The 22,512-nt window shown below is 39.4% G+C and overlaps 1 protein-coding gene across 2 annotated transcripts in view; it reads left to right on the top strand.

Annotated features, from left to right (window-relative positions):
- The window catches only part of LOC137027392 (serine/threonine-protein kinase WNK2-like), an 88,400-nt gene that overhangs the window by 38,460 nt on the left and 27,428 nt on the right, over positions 1-22,512 (top strand). Inside the window, exons 4-19 of one of the 2 annotated variants that reach the window (XM_067395543.1) lie at positions 110-282; positions 803-1,023; positions 2,165-2,322; positions 3,043-3,131; positions 4,524-4,743; positions 7,052-7,298; positions 7,442-7,548; positions 9,006-9,638; positions 10,700-11,254; positions 12,801-12,911; positions 14,137-14,535; positions 14,857-15,111; positions 15,582-15,631; positions 15,732-15,891; positions 17,144-17,260; positions 21,886-22,056. In XM_067395543.1, the coding sequence (XP_067251644.1) occupies positions 110-282; positions 803-1,023; positions 2,165-2,322; positions 3,043-3,131; positions 4,524-4,743; positions 7,052-7,298; positions 7,442-7,548; positions 9,006-9,638; positions 10,700-11,254; positions 12,801-12,911; positions 14,137-14,535; positions 14,857-15,111; positions 15,582-15,631; positions 15,732-15,891; positions 17,144-17,260; positions 21,886-22,056 (3,666 nt within the window). The remainder of the gene's footprint in view (positions 1-109; positions 283-802; positions 1,024-2,164; positions 2,323-3,042; positions 3,132-4,523; positions 4,744-7,051; positions 7,299-7,441; positions 7,549-9,005; positions 9,639-10,699; positions 11,255-12,800; positions 12,912-14,136; positions 14,536-14,856; positions 15,112-15,581; positions 15,632-15,731; positions 15,892-17,143; positions 17,261-21,885; positions 22,057-22,512) is intronic. The other variant, XM_067395544.1, reaches the window with a different exon arrangement.

Genomic DNA, 22,512 nt, shown 5'->3' with positions numbered 1-22,512 from the left:
ATTCTACATATGAAGAGCCTGACGGAATCTTCTGTTTGGAACCTGTTCTCCTGAGAGTGACCGCTTGTGTCCGATCGAGTGTTTAATTGTGTCTGTTTGTGTGTGTCAGGACCGTAAGCTGTCGAAGGCGGAGCGGCAGCGCTTTAAAGAGGAGGCCGAGATGTTGAAGGGTCTTCAGCACCCAAACATAGTGCGCTTCTATGATTTCTGGGAGTCGCCGCTGAAGGGGAAGAAATGCATTGTGTTGGTCACAGAGCTCATGACGTCAGGAACGCTGAAAACGTGAGAACATTTCCACAGAGCGTTTCAGCATGACACTGATCCAGTGCAGGACTTTTGAGTCACATTCAGATCGGGAATCAAGTGTGCAAGTTTATTTTCTTGTATTTTTTTATTTTATTATTATTTGATTTATTTTTAATTTAATTTTATTTAAAAAAATACTTCTGGAACAACACAGCTGAAAAAGTGGGCGGGCACTAATGCACAGTATTGCAAAACACTTATATATATGTTATACTATTAGTACAACATAAACACATACACACTGTATTTATTTCTGAAGTCCTATGACCGCTCTGCATTTTTAAGGTTCTCGCATCATATTTGCACACCGTTTGAAATGCATGGAGAAAGAGAAAGGAACACTTTCTTTGGATAGTTCCTCATACAAAGATATCATATGGCTGTGATATACAGATATAACGTCGTGTATTCAGTTAAACAGACATAATGAATGATGTAATGATTACAATACAAATAATGCTGATTATCAATAATAAACGCTACTCATTTTCTCCAGGTATCTGAAACGCTTTAAGGTGATGAAACCTAAAGTTTTGCGCAGCTGGTGCCGTCAGATTCTCAAAGGTCTGCATTTCTTGCACACACGCACTCCTCCCATCATCCACCGGGACCTGAAGTGTGATAACATCTTCATCACGGGCCCCACGGGCAGCGTCAAGATCGGGGATCTGGGTCTGGCTACGCTCAAAAGAACCTCCTTTGCTAAGAGTGTGATTGGTGAGTCCATTTTTATCCAACTTTTTTGGATGCATGCCCAGGGTTCTTTTATTAATTTATTTGGGTTTATTTGATTTTGCTTTCAGTGTATTGGAGCTCCTTACATTTTATTACATTTTAAACACATTTTACCATGTTTACATGGTCCTCACAGGTCCTTAAAAATTCAGTTAATCAAATTCAGTACCATAAAATGTTTTAAATGGTATAAGAAATGTCTTAATGATCAATGCAAGAGGTCTTAAATTTGGGGACAGAGAAACAGGAATTGCGATATGGCTTAATGTGAAAATTCAGAAGGCGATGATTTGATGAAATTAACGTAAGTGCTGTGTATTTTAAATAATACCATAAAAATACCATAAATACCAACATGAACCATAAAAAACTAAAAACATGGTGCTGTTGTTTTTATGTTTGTCCAGACTGTCTTTAGGAGAGATTCGATTGCATTTTCTTTTCATCTTACCTTCATATAATGCCTACTAAAGTACCTTTGTATACAGAGGTAACCCAGGGTAACCGCTATATTTCTGCTATTCATCTTCAAAAGAAGATGATTTGATGAAATGAATGTAAGTGCTGAAAAGTTTCGAATGCATTTTCTTAAATTCATCTTAACTCCTTATAATGCCTACTAGAGTAGCTTTGGAAACAGTGATAACTGGGGTAACCGCTATATTTATGCCATTCATTAAGCGCCAGCAAATTGGCATTTTTTTGTGCTTTTTTTTGTTCAGACAATGCAAAAATCAACCCATATTTTTACACAGCACATACACTGAGTTATAAATGCTATTGTAGATCAACAAGAAGCTAATGTTCAATCTAAATATCTAAACAATTAGAATAATAAGCTGTGTGTGTGTGTATAACATTATAAATGCTTATTTTATTAATTAAATTTTACTTCTGCAGATCTTAAAAAGCCTTGAATTTGATATTAAAAACCAGATTAAATCCGTTACACAGATCTGTGCAGTGATCAGTGCAAACATAAACATCCATAGATTCCAAGATCTTCTTCAGCACTTTGTCATTTTCATTGCAGAACCGAGAGGCGGCTAAATTGAGTCCCGTTTTTAGATAGTGTATGTTTCTCTGTGAATCATAAGATCATTTCATCCTTTCATTTCCTCAGGTACGCCGGAGTTCATGGCCCCAGAGATGTACGAGGAGCATTACGACGAGTCCGTGGATGTCTACGCGTTTGGCATGTGCATGTTGGAGATGGCCACGTCTGAATACCCGTATTCAGAGTGTCAGAACGCTGCTCAGATCTACCGCAAAGTCACCAGTGTAAGTCATACCTGCGCTTTAACACTTTCTAGTGCTTTTACTGCTGCGATCCTTTCATTGCACTAAAGGAAGAATGTTTTTACACAGACCCTGTTCAAAGCACAAAGTCGCTCCAGCGGACACTAACAGATATTTTTTCTTGTTTTAAAGAATAAACTCAGGATACATTTTTCAGAAAAAAGTCTTAATATCTTCAGTCATTTTGCTTCTCCAGTAAATGTATCTTGATTTAAGAATATTTAAATATTTGTACTGGAAAACAAGACAGAGGAAGAACATAATTTTTGTTTTCTTTTTTGCAGTGCACCCAAAAATCAAAATATTTAGAAATATTTAGACTTCTTGTTTTTTAATGACAATTCAAAAAAATCAGACATTTTCTCATCTTCATATACTTTCAAACCTGTCTCAGTTTTTCTATGGAGCACAAAAAAAAAATCGTTTTCATACAGCAATAGTTCATAATGAAGCTCTGAAACTCTGAACTGATAACCTGAGAATCACTGCGGTTCACAAATCGGACTAAATTAGTTCCTGAATCAGAGTTCAGCTCATGTTTGCAGCAGGTTTTTGAGTCTCGGCTCACTGGAGGGGAAGATTAACAGTGAAGAGCATCAGTTTCGGTCCGTTCCTCACAGAAACATGCGATTGTCCTAAATGTTCTGGTCCGACAGTTACAGGCTCTTAATGTCTCTGTCTGTCTGTGCGTGTCTCTCTCAGGGAGTGAAGCCTGCCAGTTATAATAAGGTGATGGATCCTGAGGTGAAAGAGATCATTGGCGAGTGTATCTGTCAGAATAAGGAGGAGCGGTGAGTTACTGACACCATCTGCACCAAAACAGCCCACCTGAAACACCCTCATAAGTGACTGATCTGGTACAGTCTACATAGACAACAACAGCACATGATGTGAATATAATGTATGTTTTAACACTCTAGCATGTTGATAAACTGACAACGCAATACTCTTAACCCTCCGGTGCTCACACTCGCAACTCATTTGCATTTAAAGGGACACACACAAAAACGGCGTGTTTTTGCTCACACCCAAATAGGGGCAAATTTGACAAGCTATAATAAATGATCTGTGGGGGATTTTGAGCTGAAACTTCACAGACACATTCTGGAGACACCAGAGACTTATATCACATCTAAAAGGGGCATTATAGGTCCCCTTGAATATTTTGTATTTTGAGGGAATTTTATGGTATGAAGTAATATTTATGCAATCATTATGATCCATTTGTTTCCGTAATTTTTACAATATAAATACAATTAATCCATATTTTTTTTTCTTCCCAAGTTTTTAAAACTATTTTACAATTAACCCCTTTATTGCTGTGTGCTTTTTTTTCTACATCATGGCTGATTTGTAGATTGTGAAATGCATATTCCATTTGGATACAGAGATAACTGGGGTAACCGCTATATTTATGCCATTCATTAAGCGCCAGAGAATTGGCATTTGTGCCATTTGAAATCATGTCCATGATTTGTGTGTGTGTGTGTGTGTGTGTGTGTGTGTGTGTGTGTGTGTGTGTGTGTGTGTGTGTGTGTGTGTGTGTGTGTGTGTGTGTATGTGTATGTTCACATAGCAAGTTATTCTGATGTATTAAAAAAATCAAAACATAATTTTGTCCAAAGGACACCAGAGGGTTAAGAATAAAAATGCGCCACATTTTATCTGTAAGCTGTTGATATGAATACTTTTTGGAATGAATTACATTTACACATTTAAAAATGTGAAATATGAAGCAGCACAACTGTTTTCAACATTGATGATAATCATAAATGTGAAGGATCACGTGACACTGGAGTAATGATGCTGAAAATTCAGCTTTGATCACAGGAATAAATGACAATTTACTATAAATTGACATAGAAAACCGCTGTTTAAAATTGTAGTAATATTTCACAATTTTTGCTGTATTTGATCAAATAAATGCAACCTTGGCGAGCAGAAAAGACTCTCTAAACGCACAAAAGTTTTGCTTCAAAATAAGCAAACCACATTTAAACTGATCAGGTGTATCTAAAATGTCATTAATAGGGTTCAAAATTACATATTAAATTAAAATGGAAACTAAAAGCACTTATATAATTATATATAAATAATTTCCTGAAGGTTAAGCACCTATGATTGATTCGCTGTACCGTGTCCTCGTCTGTCCGGTAACCGTCACATCAACGCTCTGTCCACAGGTACTCCATCAAGGACCTGCTGAATCACGCCTTCTTCGCCGAGGACACGGGTGTGAGGGTGGAGCTGGCCGAGGAAGATGACGGGATGAAGACGTCAATCGCGCTGAAGATGTGGGTGGAGGATCCTCGCAGGCTGAAGGGCAAGTACAGGGACGGAGGCGCCATCGAGTTCGCCTTTGACCTGGAGAAAGAGGTTCCTGAAGCCGTGGCGCAGGAGATGGTGCGTGTTATAGTGACTCCACCAGCTGTTACCCGCGCAATAAGATAGAAGGCAAATAATTGCATTTGTTGTGCGTCGTGCTTATCTGATCTGAATCCAGCTTCCTAATAGAGCTGGACACGATTCGATTCTGATTTACTGGATTGTGAATCAATTCTGATCTCGATTTAATGTCGATTGATTTGGATACAGCACATCAATTTCAATATGGGTTCATCAAAATGAGAATCTATATTTTCAACCCAGTTCAGAGTGTTTATTTTTGGCTGTTCATTTAAAAAGATAACCTTTCAAGCCAGATTTAACGGTGGTATGTGAACACTACAAAAACAACCGATTGAGTTTCATGGATCATTAAATCTGATGTCTTCCTGTTTCTATTGTATCTCATCCAGTAAACTGATCTAGAGATATTTCACGTCTCTGTTATGAAACACAACAGAATAAGTCACAGTTGAAAGGTCTTGAATGGAATAATGTTCAGGCCAGATTTGGAAGTTTATTCCCTTAACAAACCCCCTTCTATCCTCTCATAACCTCTGCCTGCGATGACATTTTCCTGGTCAGATTTGATCTGGGATCATCCAGTGTTCGAGATTCATAACAGCCTCCCTCACTTTCTGTGGAACTCTGGATCTCCTGCTTCAGTTACGACCAAACCTGTTTTCAGATCTTAACATGAGATACGTTCGTCAAGCAGTCAAAGCCTCTTGTGCAGGTTATATATTTAAGCTTGGTCTTACGTACAGTATGTGGCCTCCTGGACCCGACTTGGATTGGAAAATCCTATTGCCGTGATCACGTTATATAATCTGAGCATTGTAATGTGTGTGTGTGTGTGTGTGTGTGTGAATGTTTGCTGAAGGGAAAATGAGTCAGCAGATATTTACACCAATCGGCACAAATGTTTCCTCGCTTCACCCTGTCAGACTTGTTTAGCAGACAGACATTGATCTTTCCATTTTGCCCTTTTACACACAACCCTTAATGGATTTAAGCGTACGGATTCTCACAAAAAAACAAAATGGCCATTTAGTACTTTTATTTATTTATTTATTTGTTTATTTTTTTATGACCGTTAAGTACATTTTCCACAATAATTCTCTGTAATAATAAATTCATTGTTCATTGCCCTATATATTATATTATATTATATTATATTATATTATATTATATTATATTATATTATATTATATTATATTATATTATATTATATTATATTATATTATATTATATTATATTATATTATATTATATTATATTATATTATATCAAATTCTTGTCAAATTCTCATTGCTGGTTGTGTATTAAAGGACAATTCACAGATTTTTGTTACTATAACTTTTAAAACTTATATAAATTGAATTATTTTAGCTCGTTTTTTATCATTCATTAGAGATGGCACAATAAAAGCAACTATGATTTCCTATTTATTTATTTATTTATTTATTTATTTTTAATTTTGGTAATTTTGGTAATTTTCATTACTAATTATGTATTTTTTATTTGAACACAACAAAAGCAACCATGATTTCTTTCTTTCTTTTTTCTTTTAAAATTCTTTTAATTTTACTGAATTCTAAGTAATTAATTTTGCTAATTATGTATGACAATAATACAGTGTAATTAATTTTTTATTTAAATAAAAACTGACTTTCAAAATAATACATATTAAATGTTATTTCAGCTTATTTGTTTTTAATTGTATTTATTATTTATTTTAAATGAATTTCCTTTTTTCTTTAATTCTGGTAATTCATATATTTTTAATTATGTATTAATACAATGATGATTTATGTAAATAAAAACCTTGTAACTTTTAAAATAATATATAATAAATGTTATATTTCAACTTATTATTTATTTAAATGTATTAATTTAAGACATCACACCAAAAGCTGACATGATTTCTTTTTTTTTTTTACATTTATTTATTTAATAAAATTCTGGTTATTTTCATTGCTGATTATCTATTAAAATTGTTAAATAATTCAATTACTTTTTTTTTAATAAACTATAGAACTAAAAATAGCATATATTAAATATTTAAACTTATGCACAAAAGTTTCCTTTTTTCTTTTCATTTTTTTAAACAATTATTCTTGTTCTCATTAGTTGTTTTCCTGTGTGTGTGTGTGTGTGTGTGTGTCTAGTTAGAGCTTTCCTCCACAGACACTTAGCTTGTCTTTGTGAAATTTTCTTTCAATTCTGCAAGATGCATTCCTCAGTTCCAAAAATAGAGCCCTCACTTCTTCCTCTCTGCTGCATGAATGTGTGTTCACACCAGCCCCCTCTTGTCCTTCTGTCAGGTTGAGTCTGGTTTCTTCCATGAGAGCGATGCAAAGATTGTGGGCAAGTCTATCCGTGACCGGGTGGCTCTGATCAAATGGCGCAGGGAGCGGACGGTGCCGAGGGCCTCGCAGGGTGCCGCTGCCCCGACCGTGCCAGCCGGGACAGTGCCCGTCCTCTGCGAACCACCTTGTCTGGTGGAGCCCGAAGAGCCAGAGGTGGACCAGCATGTGTGCCCACTTAGTGCCAGGACCACATCCACCACATGTAAGCCTGTGAACCCAACCTACACTTGTCACAGGCTCACTTACAAACTTATATGCAATCTTTTATCTAGCACGTGACCCGAGGGACAAGTGGCATTGATTGTCTGGGATGTTAGTCCATGATTCCTCTCTGTCTTCCTCTAGCTGACAGTGGCATCGGTTCAACCGTGTACTCTGACTCTCACGGCAGCGGTCTGCACAGTGTCATATACCAGTCATTACAGGACTCTGTCTCCACCGCAACCCAGGAGGTTCGTATCACTTGCCCATCTGATGATGATATACTGGTGATGTATAAAGATTTCATTCCTCTGCTATCACATACCCATGCATGCTTGTACTTGAATAGATGTTATACAGAGGAAGTATTCTAAATGTAGACCATAATGACACACTGTTGTGCAGCTTTGTAACTTGACCGTGTTTTCATCTCAACCAGTTCATGTTTGCCTAGAAGTAGCACTCATTGCATAGCATGCATAACTTGCGTTTTCATTGCCTGTTGTTCATTTATCTATTCTGTTAGTGGTGTTTGCTAGGTCCGTTCACACTAATAATGTTAACTATATTTGCGTCCACACCAACTAACGATAACAGTCTGTTTATTCTGCGGTTTCAAATTGTATACATGTGTTTGCTGTTCTTATTGCATTTACACGGCTTTAACCAGGAGATGTCCTCAACATTAGAGTCGCCAGGTTTTCACAACAAAACCTGCCCAATTGCTACTCAAAACTACCCCAATCGTGTTTCGGGGGGGTGCCCCAGTAAAAATCATGTTTCCGGGGGTTAAAGTCCATGTTTTTGGTGGGATTCCCTTGGTAAAATTTTATTGGTAAAATATTATGTTACTTGGGGTTGCTTCAACCTGCGGACATGAAAAACAACCAGCAGCAACAGTGTTGAAGTGTTTTGAGTGAATAGCTAGTGTAATCGATCTAATCTAACCATGAATTTAGCTGATGAAGTCGATATAGTGGAATAAAATCAACGACTAGTCTTTCATTGCAACTTCAAAGAAAACAAGACAATGTTGTTGAAACTGAGGTAATATGTTGCACTGTTTGCTAGCCTGGCATAATGATCTCATCGTTAATACTTCTCAGCATTTATTCAGAGGGTTTGACCAATTGTTTTCCATATATCCTTGAAAAGGGGGTTTGACTTGACCCCAAACTTGTTTTCTGGACACCTGTGATTAACTTCTCCGCAATGTCTTCTTCCATTTTAAATGCACAAGCCCTTAAATTAGAATGGATTCTGATTGGCTGTCAGTGTTTTATTGTTCAACAGCTGGAAAAAATTGTTCTGAAAGTGTATCATTTCTCTATATCATTATCATTATAGCTGTGGTGTGGATTCTGTGCTATTCTTTTATATTCAAAATGATTTTTAGAACTATATCTTTATTATTATCTTTATAGTTTTTGTTATTGGTGTGAACGGGCCTTTAATTGTTGCACACACTGGTTTATGCTCCAGACATGAATGATTCCTCTAATCATGCAGCTTGTTGAGGGGAGGTGTTTATAAGTAATCGGATGTACCTGGCTGGTAATAAAATGGCTAAAGAAAAGAAATGCCTAACAATGCACAAAAACACCAATGTAAAAATGTTTGATGTGTCCTTTATTTGTTGTATATTCTTTGCGCAGTGCTAGAGATTCTTGTTTGTCATTTCATTTGGAGAAGTGGCTTTTTTTTCCAGGGTGCGCGTCATGCAAGCTCCTCTGTAAATGACTTAAGCCATGAGCATCTCCGACCCACAAGTCCTTCCTTCCTTCAAATACCACCAGACCAATCAGAGTTGACGGAAAGAGGATTTAAAAGTTCTTGCTCTAAGAATTTGCTGCATGTACCTTCACTTGTTACGAATCGCCGCTATAGCGACACATCAGTGGAGCCATCCTCTGAGACAAAGGGGGAGGAGTCTGTTTCAGCGGTGAGACAGCGTCGCCTTTCTTTAAACTACACCTCTCATCGGCCACTGTCCCCCTGTCAGGCCTGCTGCCTGTCGCTATTCCTACTTGGGACTTGTGCAGATGGAAGACATTCGCCCTATTCTTCACTTATGCTTCCTGCCACAGGGGCTAGCAGGGGCTCTGTCAATGAGACCTCTGACCTCTCCCAGCTCAACAAATCTCTGCAGAGCATCACAGGCCACAATCTCCAGCCTGCTTCTTGCTTTCTAAGAGCCCCACTGACCAAGCCAGAAAGAGGGTCCTGTCGGCCTACTCGCAGCTACAGCGATGAGGGTCAGGCCGTGGAGCCATCTGCCAATGAAGTGGCATCACGTCGCAGAGCAAGTTCTTGTGTTGGCGAACACTCTCGGGCTCATGTGGTAGGTCACTCCGTTACCGCTGCTGCTTGTTGAGCAAATGCTCTGGTTTCTCCGTCCTTTGCAGTGGCTCTGCTGTTGCTCCCAGGTGCCTCTAGGACTTTAGTCTAACTATGCTCCAATCTTAATGCGCTCTTCTCCTCTCCAATTCTGTAACCATACTCACCAAGTCCTGCGGGTACTGCTGTTCTCTAACGGAGGAAGACCCAACAGTCCATTTCCCCCTCAAAACCTTCCCATTAACCACGCTTACAATGTGCCTGACGTCATGTTGCTAACCAAATCGCTTCATGCTTTCATTATCACTTAACCTGTGATCTGCACTGCATGTCTGCATATTACTCACTGTAACAGCGTCTGTGGCCTTGTTTACACCTGATATTAAGATGCGTTTTGGTCGATTGGATTACAAGTGGATGAGGGAGACACATTCCCGATTACACATGGGGTTTTAATCTGTCTCTTTTGTCCACGTTCAACCACTTCTGTCCTGATTTCTTCGAGGGGTGGGTCTATGGGTGGGTAAAGGTACCGTTTTTTGTTTTTTCAGAAATTTTGATCTAATGGATAAAATAAGCATGCGCAATTTACATATGAATGCAACCGAAAACAATGGATAAAACACGGAGAGCATCAGCTTTCGTTTCTGCTCTGACAGATACAAGATCATGCCTAATGCTGTGAGTGTGTGTTAGAAATCAGGAATGGTATGTTTTTCATCTTCAAACCAAACTTGGGTCTTCAACAAAGTTTAAATCCCGTCTGGCTAGAGCACTTCCCATAATGTTTACGCATTAGGTCAGTAGATGGAGAGTAGAGGGTCTTCTGTGGCTGTTCGAACACATGAGCATCTACACTACGAAAGCAATCTGGTCGAATGTGTTTTCGTCTACCTCTGGAAGTGGTTAAAAGTAGACAAGCTCAAAACATTTTAGACTCATTTACACCTGTATTTAACGTCGTCCACTTGTGATCCGACTGACCAAAACGCATCTTAATTAACAGGGCTTGTGTATGGAATTAATGTGTATTTGGTTTTCATTAGTTTGTTTACTCTTCTGCAGTCTGCCATTTTGAGAGTCCAAAGTCATGTGGCACCTTCCACAGCTCAACACGTGTACCCTCTTGCGTCCTCCGAGACCCCCGCACAGCCCACCGGACAGGTTCTGTCCACTTCCCAGCCACTGGCACTTCTGCAAGGCATATTGAAGGCACCACAAGCCATGAATCCAATCACAAGTCAGACTGCAGAGTCAAATACGCAGACCCATGTGCAACCTGCAGGGTCGTATCAGCCTGCATCAGTGCCGAAGAGTGCCACAGCTCCGAGTTACCATCCTACCGCAGAGCTAGCCAATGCCCAAACATTTCCACCTGTAGTCGCAGTTATCCCATCTAAAACAGAAGCTGCGCTGCCTGCGGATCAGAGTTTTCAGAGTGGAGCCTCTGGCATGCAGCATGTCTCATCAGCACCTGCTCAACAAACGCCTGCGTTACACCATTTGCAGCAAACACCTGCGAATGTCAAAACGGATGGGCAACTCCATGACTTCTCAAACATGCAGCAAACTACTCCTGTGCATCTGAGTCAGGCAGGCCCTGCACCATCTTTCCAACAGGTACACTTGTTTCAGCCTTCAGCAAAACTGGTACCTTATCTACCAAATGTGTACTTGCAATATGGCTGATTCAGTTTATACACTGGCTTATTTATATATTGGCTAACTGAGCTCATGGATCTGTTAATGTGGGTTGCAGTGTATATTGCAGCTTATTCTGGCGAAATATGATTGGCATACTGTATAAATTAGGGGTTCTCAACTCTGGCCCTTGAGATTCACTTTCCTGCAGAGTTTAGTCAAAGCCGCTTTAGGGGAAACCTTAAATCAAAGCCACTTTATCGAAAAATAGCATAACACTGCGTTATGCAGGGAAGGAGAACAGTTTTTAGCGGGTGTCAACTCTGAACAAAATTCAGTGATGTCAATGTTGTAATGTGATTGGTTATCAAGGCACACTTGATCCAAGTTAGCTGTTACGCTTTTTCTGATGGTAGAGCCATGGACCCTTGTATCTCCCAATAATAAGACAATCTCTGGTTAAGGATCAACCTTGATTAAACTCACCTGCATGTAACTCCTAGTAATCCTGAAGACCATGACTAGTTTGATCAGGTGTGTTTAATTAGGGTTGGAACTAGAGGTCTTCTCTGGTCCTAAAATCTGTTATAGACCCAGATCAACTCGAATCACTTCTTACCCAAACCCAGTGTACATAAATTATGAGACTAAATGCGGAAGCAACCGTGCATATGAAGTCCATCGCACACAGAATTTGTTAAATTCCTGACATAGTTTAAAAGAATTTGGGTCTTCTCGGGGTCCATTTGGAAAAAGCATATTTATTTTAAATTACTCGAGACCCGAAGCTACTAATACCAAACCCGACCAGTGTCCGAGGCACTCATTGAAGTTTCAGACCTGAACCCGCTCAGGTCTAAGGTTGGACCATGGGTTTTCAGATCCAAGTGGACCCGTGAAGACCTCTAAACTTGGACCTCGAGGGCCAGAGTTGAGAACCACTAGGGGTATATCAACCAACCACAGTTTTTCATATTTTCTTGATGTTTAGGGTTGGGTGATTGCGTAGCCAATGCCACCACAATACTAAACCAGCATGCAACAATGTGGAAGCTCATTTCAGTAATGTCTTAAGTTTATTCTGCCGCACACATCCTGTTCCTGGAGATCTACCTTCCTACAGCGGAGGGACCCGCTTTCCTGCAGCGTTCTGCTCAAACTCTAATCAAACATGCATAAACCTTCTAATCAAGTTCTTTAGGATCGCTTGGCAGATGTGACGAGGCAGGTTGGGAATAAACCTTGCAGCAGGGTTGAAGATCTCTGTCCTTCAGGAGTTCAGTCCCAACCATGCAAAAAACATGGCTGTCGGTAATTATGTGTTCCTGAAGATCTTAATTAGCAGGCATAGATGTTTAGGGTTTGAGCTGGACTTTGTAGGAAGGTAGATCTCCAAGAGCAGGATTGGACACCTCTACTGTAGAATAGACTGACAATGAAAAGACAACAATAAGACAAAATGATAACCTACATCTTGTTTTCTCTCTTTGCACACTTGTATTTCTCTCTCTTTCTATCATGTTAGCTCACCATTCAGACACAACTAATGGACAGCTGGCAGCAAGGAGGACAGTCCACCTCCAGTGTCCTGACACAACCCGCGCCCCCTCCACAGGCGGCAGCTTACCTCTCACAGGTACACCTACTGCTGGCTCTTCTGCTTCTCAGGCTACGTCTACACAAATCCGGATACATTTGAAACTCTTTTTCTCTAAGTTTTGCCCTTTCATCCACACTGAGCTGTGCAAAAACAGAGCTTTTTAAAGATGCTGTCCCATGTGGATACATTTGAAAGTGCCGTTTTTGTAGTGTAGACTGTGAAAATGGAGGTATTAAACAACGAGGCATGTTTAAGCGTGACTCATATTGTACCAGTAGATATAACAGTACCTGCTGTGCACTTTCAGAGTGTGGCTAAAGATAGACTTTTCATATTACATTCCTGCAAAGATGTCAGAAAATTTACTGCAATTGTTGTCCTGTGGCAAAACATGAGGGCGATTGCATTTTAAACCATTTGGAGTAGTGACCTGGATGCACCAGAAAGTGGTGCAACATTTTGCTAATAAAAAGATTGTGCCAGAAGAACAGCATGAGAACTTTTATTATATCAGGTCTCTCTGTATCTCAGGGAGATTTTATGTTTGACACATGTGCAGTGAGATGATTTTAGCATTTTCTGACGTTTCAGTGTGGACTATTGGAATAAGCTTGAAACGCTAGTGTAGACTGAAAGCATTTTGAAGTGAAAATGGCACTTTCAAATGTATCTCGGTCAGTGTTGTCATGATACTGGAATTTCTAAATTCGATACGATACTTTTTGAAAAATATCGATATTCGATTCCATTTTCAATACCACAACTGCCATATATACCGACACACAGATAATGACAGACAGCAACAGGTTTATTAGGCTGCTGTCACTTTAAGAGCAAATGCACGGATCCAATATACTGTTACACAACATGTTTTCTCAACTATTTACGTTCCAAAACTGACTGTATTTACCTGAATACTCGTCAATACGGGCATTTTGACATTATTTTGTGTGTATTTGTCCGTTTAAGTGCCGTTAATAAGCCTTGAAAAGAATACGCTATTCAACCAGAGCGAATGAGACGAGTGACAGGAGATCGGTGAATCGATACTGCAGAAAAGGAGTTTTGGAACAGTTTCAGATATTTCTGTATCAATACAGATCAAAATATCAATATTTTTGACAGCACTAATCTGGATTAATGTAGAAGTAGCCTCAGATGCTTGATTATTATGAAAACCGTGCGCTCTACAAAGGACCTTCTGTTCTTGATGGTGGTTAATTCCTCCCATGCTACAATGCACTTTTGTCTCCTCCTCCAGTTTCCTTCCCTTAACACAGCTCAGTCAGCTGGGATTCCTCTTCCTGGATGTGACTCGTACCCTGCCTGCTTTCCCTCTGTGCAGTCGTCCCTCAGTCTGCCGGTCCCAACACACCCCGACATCTCACCAATGTCGTGTTCACAGATAGAGAGTTCTGCGCTAACCCAGTACCCGCACCTGTCCTCCACCTCCCCTATTCCCTCACAATGTCCCGTCCCACCCTTCGCTGCTCCAGTGCCCACAGTTCACCAGTACCAGCAGACCTATTCTGTTGCTCAACAGCCCACTGTAAACTCCATGGCCACTCTCTCCCAACATTCCCACAGTCAGGCCACACCCACAGTGCACCATCACTCTCCAAACCCCACCTCTATGTGTGTCGGAGCTCCGCCTATCCAGGTAGAGTAGATAAGTTTGTTTGGATAGGTCTTAAAGGGATAGTTCACCCCAAAATTATAATTCTTTCATTATTTACTCGCCCGCATGTATCTACCTCGTAATAGCATGTGAAGCTGATATGGCAATACATTTAAAGTTGGTATGAAACTGGTCTTTTCTTACCTATTGTCGTATATTCGAGTGAAATGCTTCAGGAACAAGAACAAATGTTTTTTTGAAAAACTATATTAAAAAAACAATTTTATGAAATTTCATTGAGCTTAGTAGAAGTGAATTTTACTTATGCATTCTTTTGTTTTTTGAAAAATCTTTATTTTTCAGGCATCCCTGACCAGCCAATGCCAAACCAATGCCAACTCGTCCAGCACCCATAATGCACCTCTGCCTCCCACAATCCCACAGCTCTCGACTTTTAGACCCATCCTCGACACGTTCTGCTCTGCTGTGCCTGTGGACCCAAGCCAGGTTCCTCACCACATGAGCCAAGCGTCTTTACCCACCGTTCCCAGTGCAGGAGCCGGTGCCAGCAGTGTATGTGGATCAGCTCCTCCGGGTCCCGCTGAAGTGTTAACTGAGGTGATGCTAACCACAGTCTGTGCATCAGTACAGTGACCACATGAATAGGAGTGACGTGTGCACTACATGCAGTTTTCACTTGCGAAATTGCGCTTTCTCACAGTACATTGTGAAACCTGAGAAGATTTTTCTTGAGATTTGAAATCCCTCAATTGGTCTATCAGCAGAAATGATCCTTTTTATCAGATGTTTTATTTAATCTTTACAGCTATAAACTGTTTTGATGGTACATTATTAAGGTAATATTCTGTTTTGAAATGAAGTGCAGTAATGCATGGATTTGTGTAGGGTGCACCGGGAGATATTGTAGATTATAAATAAAATGCATTCAGAGCCAGAAAGAATCACATAAAAGGTTCGGTTCAATTTATAAATAGACTGTATTGTGTGTTTTTAATGCTTGTTAAAGTTTTGCAGTTTTTAGCTCTATTGTCACTGGCATTGATTTCATTGTCTTCTGTGCACTTTAGGATCATGTTGCTGATAAACAGGCAGCACCGGCTGCATCCGCTTATGACAGGTGCAGATCATTGGCATAGAAATCATTTCATCTTGCATGTTTTGAATTCCAAACTTCGTGCTTACAGAAGCTCTATGACTGGATCTCTGCTCTTTTGCAGTATAAACTCAGACGCCACGTCCGGTAAAGAGATGAGTGATGGGAACGAGGGCTCCAACCGAGCTCGCAGTGAATCACGAGTCCGAAAGAACCTTCGCAAATCGTCGCGCACACGCTCCCGACAAGACAAGATGAACCGACCCAAACTCACCATGATCAAAGTGAGTCCAGAGCTTGCTGTCAAACTAATGAAGCTGTCCAGACATGATGCTTAGATAGTAGCTTTCAGAAATATAAAGTGATTTGTGAAGAACGGTTTAGACCTGTTTGGACAGATATTGTTGCTCATCGGCATGTCTGTAAAAAATAAATCTGCGCGGCACCTCAGTGATAAACTCATGCGTTCTTCAGGAATGAACACGTCACAATATTCCTCATTTAAATCATTCATACACAGAATAAAGGGGCGGGGCCTGCTTGAGTTAGTTAGTAGTGTGTTGAAACTGGCGGGTCATTTCCCAAACACCAATCACAACACGCTGCTCCAGGCGACCAATCAGAGCACATTGTGCTTTTCAGAAGGAGGGGCTTCATAGAGACAGGAACTAAACAGAGCGTTACTGACAGACTGGGAAGAGAGGAGCTGCAACAATGGAGAATATGAGGAAAATAATCTACATTCAATCTAGTAGAGCCCAAAAACAACATCAAGACTTTGAGAAAGAGCATAATATGTCAGCTTTAAATATTAAAGTTAAAAATGGAAAAAATTATGTACTAAATGGTTTTCTGTGTAGCATTTTATCTCTCAAAATGATGGCTGGTCTTTTTAAAAATTAGGTAATTAGTAGTAATAGTATCAAAAGTTTACATGATTTTCCCTTTTTTTTCTTAACAGTTCTCACTCTGATTTGTAATATTATTTTTGTAAACAGTTTCCAGCATTTCAGTAATAAGTGTCCATGTTTAAAACATTATCACGAAGCGCAATAGTTACGGTATGGTGCTCGGCAGTGGTCAAAAAGGATTCACACAATGATTTTGGATTGAAACCTTCTTGTAAAATCAGAAATGTGGACTCAGGCAGCAATTAAATCATCATGTTCGTCAAAATAAACAGTAGTTAATTTGAATAAGATTTTTTTAATGCTGGTTGTGGGCAATAAAAGGACTGACTAACTCCTGTAAATGTTGAAAATACCTTACATCCCTGTGAGAGACGATTACATCCAAACCTTTGAGTGGTTCACGGGTCAAAGCTCATCATCATACCAGTTTGGACATTAGAAAACATGTTTAACTTAACATAATTTGACACATTTCTGTGTGAAATGGAGTATTTAGCTGAGAAAATGCAGACTTGTTTGATTTTATCAGGATTTGATTGGTTATTAGGCAGTGAATATATTCTTTCAGAGGCAAATAGTTTTTTTTGATGTTCCTGTTGAAATATTCTGCGTAACTCTGTTACAGGTGTGTGACACAGGAGACAAGATGGTGGAATGCCAACTGGAGACTCATAACCATAAGATGGTGACGTTTAAATTCGACCTTGATGGAGATGCTCCAGAGGAGATTGCCACGTATATGGTGAGATCTTCAGCTTTGCTGTCTGATGTGTGTTAATCTCCTGTGCTAAACTTTTTTGGAAGCGTTTTTTTTTCTCTTGCGTTGGTGAGTATATGAAAAGGTGTCACATCATCAAAAAAGTTTATGCCCTGACAATTTAAATATTTACACAAAAGGAAGCTCATTTTGTTACTTGCGTGCCCAGAAAGCCACGTCTCAGACAGGCTCTTTCACGTCGTCTTCACATAGTAAGCATAGTCGGTTATGTCTTGAACATAAACAGTTGAGAAAGTAAACGCATGTGTTCAGTATCAGTATATTAGATCCGTATGTTCGCTCTTAACCCTTAACAGTGACTTTATCAAATGTTTACAGAACAAGTGGGAACCCAGTGTGCCTGCAGCTTTCTCTGTTTCTGTTTTATTACGTTATAGAAAGCCTAAGGCCTTCTCAAACCGTTTGGCAAACCCATTTAATCTGCTACCTATTACACGTCAAACTAAGATTACTGTAGAGACAGAAAGTAAGACTGTTAAGTTAGCACTTCTAAACATACGCTCACTTAAAAATAAATCACTTCTAGTCAATGACTTAATAACCACAAACAACCTAGATTTTATGCTTCTAAATGAAACATGGCTTGAAGACAGCTGCAGTGCAACAATCCTGAATGAAACAGCCCCTCCTAACTTTACTTTTATGAGTGTCTGCAGAGCTGTTAGGAGAGGTGGAGGTGTAGCTGCTCTATTTAAAGATGTCTATCAATGCAAGCAAGTGTCATTTGGTGATTTCTTGTCTTTCGAATACTTGGGTATTGTATTAAAAGGTGCTCCTCGCATTCTACTTATGGTTATCTACAGGCCTCCAAAATACTCTCCAGCCTTTGTGGAGGACTTTACAGAACTGTTATCAGCAATTTCCTCAGAGTTTGACTGTTTTGCTATTACTGGGGACTTTAACATCCACATAGAAAATGCAGAATCCAATATGGCAAAAGAAATCATAACTGTTTTGAATACTTTTGATCTGACTTAGCATGTACATGGACCTACACACAATCGTGGACACACTCTAGATTTAATTATCAGTAAGGGTCTAAACATTTCATCCATTGTCATTAAGGATGCAGCGCTATCTGATCATTTCTGTATTTCCTTTGAAATATTGATCTGTCCGACTGTTGAAGCTAGATCTGTCTCGGTCAAAAAGCGATGCTTAAATGAGAACACTAGTGCACTGTTTATGAAGGCTATATGTTTAACACCAAGCATATCTGCAGACGCTGTTGATTTTCTCCTTGATTCTTTTAACTCAAAAGTACAGAATGTTATTGATAACATTGCTCCTGTGAAAGTCAGGAAGAAAAGTGGCAGACAAAAAGCACCATAGAGAAACTCAACAGCAGTGCAAAATATGAAAAGACAATGCAGAAAAGCTGAGCGCATGTGGCGAAAGACAAAACTTGAAATCCACTATAACATCTATAAAGATATTCTTCATGCTTTCAATGTGGAATTGGGCAAAGCTAGACAGACCTTCTTCTCAAATATTATAAACAGAAACTTAAACAACACCCGCACTCTTTTTGCTACTGTAGAGAGACTAACAAACCCCCCAAGTCAGATTCCCAGTGAAATGCTCTCAGACAGCAAATGCTGTGAGTTTGCTTCCTTCTTCTCTGAGAAAATTAATAATATCAGAAAGGCGATCAGCACATCCTTGAGCTGCACTGGGGTAAAACAGATCAGATCACAACCTCAGAAAGTAGCTATTATGTCTGATTTCGAAGCAATTGATGGTAACATTTTGGAAGAAACAGTACAGCACCTTAAAACATCAACATGCGCCCTTGACACACTTCCCACATCTTTTTTCAAAAGAGTGTTAAACTGTTTAGAAGCAGATCTCCTAGAAGTGGTAAATGCCTCCCTTCTCTCTGGGACTTTTCCAAAATCCCTGAAAACAGCAGTTGTTAAGCCCCTCCTGAAAAAGAGCAATCTGGATAACACCATATTGAGCAACTACAGACCAATCTCAAATCTTCCTTTCATAGGCAAGATCATTGAAAAAGTTGTTTTCAATCAGCTGAACAAGTTCTTAAGCTTGAATGGATACTTTGATAACTTTTCAATCTGGTTTCCGACCGCATCACAGCACAGAGACAGCACTCATAAAGATAATAAATGATATTCGCCTTAACACAGATACAGGTAAATTATCAGTGCTGGTTCTACTTGACCTCAGTGCTGCGTTTGACACTGTCGATCATAACATTCTTCTTGACAGGCTCGAAAACTGGGTTGGGCTTTCTGGGATGGTCCTTAAATGGTTCAGGTCATACTTAGAAGGGAGAGGTTATTATGTGAGTATCGGTGACCATAAGTCTAAGTGGACATCCATGACATGCGGAGTCCCTCAAGGTTCAATACTCGCACCCCTCCTGTTCAACCTATATATGCTGCCACTGAGCCAAATAATGAGAAAGAACCAAATTGCATATCACAGCTATGCAGATGACACCCAGATTTACCTAGCCCTATCACCTAACGACTACAGCCCCATTGACTCCCTGTGTCAATGCATTGATGAAATTAAAAATTGGATGTGCCTAAACTTCCTTCAGTTAAACAAAGACAAAACTGAAGTCCTTGTGTTTGGAAACAAAGATGAACTCTAGGGGTCAAACAACTAAAAATCAAGTCAGGAATCTTGGTGTGATTTTGGAGTCAGACCTGAGTTTCAGTAGCCATGTAAAGACAATAACTAAATCAGCATATTATGATCTCAAAAATATTGCAAGAACTAGATGCTTTGTCTCCAGTCAAGACTTAGAGAAACTTGTTCATGCTTTCATCACCAGCCGGGTGGATTATTGTAATGGGCTCCTCACTGGTCTTCCCAAAAAGACCATAAGACAGCTGCAGCTCGTACAGAACGCTGCTGCTAGGATTCTGAGCAGAACCCGAAAACATGAACACATCACACCAGTCCTCAGGTCCTTGCACTGGCTTCCAGTTGCATTTAGAATTGATTTTAAAGTACTGTTACTTGTTTATAAATCACTCAATGGCCTAGGACCTCAATACATTGCAGATATGCTCATAGAATATAAACCGATCAGATCACTCAGATCATCAGGATCAAGTCACTTAGAAATACCCAGGGTTCACTCAAAGCAAGGAGAGTCTGCTTTTAGCTGTTACGCCAGCCGCAGCTGGAACCAGCTTCCAGAAGAGATCAGGTGTGCTCCAACAGTAGCCACATTCAAAACCAAACTCAAAACACATCTTTTTACCTATGCATTTGCTGATTGAGCACTGTGCTATGTCCGAACTGTTTGCACTTTACTTTATACGTATTATCTTTTTATTCTTTAAATTTTTTTCCTGTTTTTATTTCATTTTTAATGTATTTTTATATCTTTTATGTATCATCATGATTCTGACTTTTAATGCATTTTAAATCCAAATAGACTGTTATTTCTATTCCTTATGTTCTATTTTTATTCTTCTTCTTTATGTAAAGCACTTTGAATTACCATTGTGTATGAAATGTGCTATACAAATAAAATTGCCTTGCCTTGCCTTGCCTTGCCTTAAATGCATACCTCGGGTCTTTAGTGACCCGGGATGTCATTCACTACCCTCCTCCTCATTCATTTTTTAAAGTTGGACATTAACCTTCTTGGTAATCCTCAATCAATTCATTATAAGGAATATAACAAGAATTTTTTTTTTTTTTTTTGGTAAAAATTGTATAGGGTCGCTATCGACCCGAGGTGTGTATGAGTATACGTATATTTTTTCTGCACAACAATAATTGAATCTTAGATGACGGAATAAGTGCAATTCACTTTTATTCCACAAGGTGGCAATGTCTGATACACAATGCTGAAGTGACGACTCATTTAGACAGAAAACGAAATAATAAGCAAAACATGAAATGGCTCAGCGATTTACTGCAGAACAAGTACTGAACGCAATCAAATATGACTGTAACTGTTACAGGATGGATCTGGTGAAGCTGTTAGCGATCGAAATATTGATTTTGAAAATGTTGAAAATTATATAGTTCTGAGAATATGTTTGAGATCGCGAATGGGCTCATATTCGTGACCTCAAACATAAAACTAGCCCATTATTTGCTGAATGTACTGGGAAATGAGCTCTGATGAGGACAGTGATGATGGCATAAAACATCTGCTCAGAATGAGCCCTTTCAAGCTTCAAAAGGTAACAAAATATGCTTTATTTTATTCTTCTGTAATTGTTACTCTAATATCAGAGGAGTTTTATATTGTCGCGACAGGTAGAGATCCTTCCGTGTTAGATATTGATCCGGGTCGATAAAGACCCGAATATGTAAGAATGATTGGCGAAACAGTCATGCATTTAAGGGTTAAAGTGACAGCAGCCTAATATTCCTGCTGCTGTCTGTGTTTTTAATGTTAATCGAACAACAAATGACAAAGAAAAAGTCCCTCACTGCTCTTGACTGAATAACTTTTGTAACTTTAATAAGGATTAATCAATAAGTATTTTTAATTTACAGTGAAGACTATAGTGTTATTTTACATTTGATTACTTTATTAAAGAGAGAAACACAGATGACTGCGCTCAAAGTGCTGGTTCTTCATGTTCCTCCAGGTGGAGAATGAGTTTATTCTGTTGCTGGAGCGGGAGATGTTCATCGAGCAGCTGAAGGACATCATGGATAAAGCTGAGGACATTCTGAGCGAGGACGCTGAGGGTGAGAAGGCCAACGCCCAGACATCACCCCTCTGTCAGACGCCCGTCACCGCAGACGCCGGCACACAGGTTTAGTAATACAGATATGATTCTCTCCTCACCTGTCCTAACTGAGAGCTTTTAAAGGGGAAACCGCGACTGTGTTCTTGTATTTGCACTCATAACAGGGCTGAAGGCACACCTTAAGGAAAATGTGCTTTTCACTGCTACATCTCTGAAGTGTGTTTAAAAAATCACGTGTTTGAGGTGGTGAGAGAGACTTTGAAAGCAAAGGCAAAACACAAATACTTCAGCTGAAGTAATATGCTCCCTTTCGAGGGAACTCAACGCTGCGTCGACTGATGCTATGATGAGCGCTTTCGAAACGCTGCCTCATGAAGCTTTACGAAACTTTTGTTTCGAATCAGTGGTTCGGAGCGTGTAACTGCAAAAGTCACATGATTTCAATAAATGAGACTTTATGTCATATCTGTTTCTAAACATTTAGAAATTTCAGTGGTTCACCACTGGGGGGCGATGATCTCT

This window comes from Chanodichthys erythropterus, chromosome 9 (assembly GCF_024489055.1).
Source record: "Chanodichthys erythropterus isolate Z2021 chromosome 9, ASM2448905v1, whole genome shotgun sequence".
In the NCBI taxonomy this organism is placed as follows: Eukaryota; Metazoa; Chordata; class Actinopteri; order Cypriniformes; family Xenocyprididae; genus Chanodichthys; species Chanodichthys erythropterus.
Note: the sequence above shows the minus strand (reverse complement) of the source record. Positions and strands in the feature narration are given on the sequence as shown.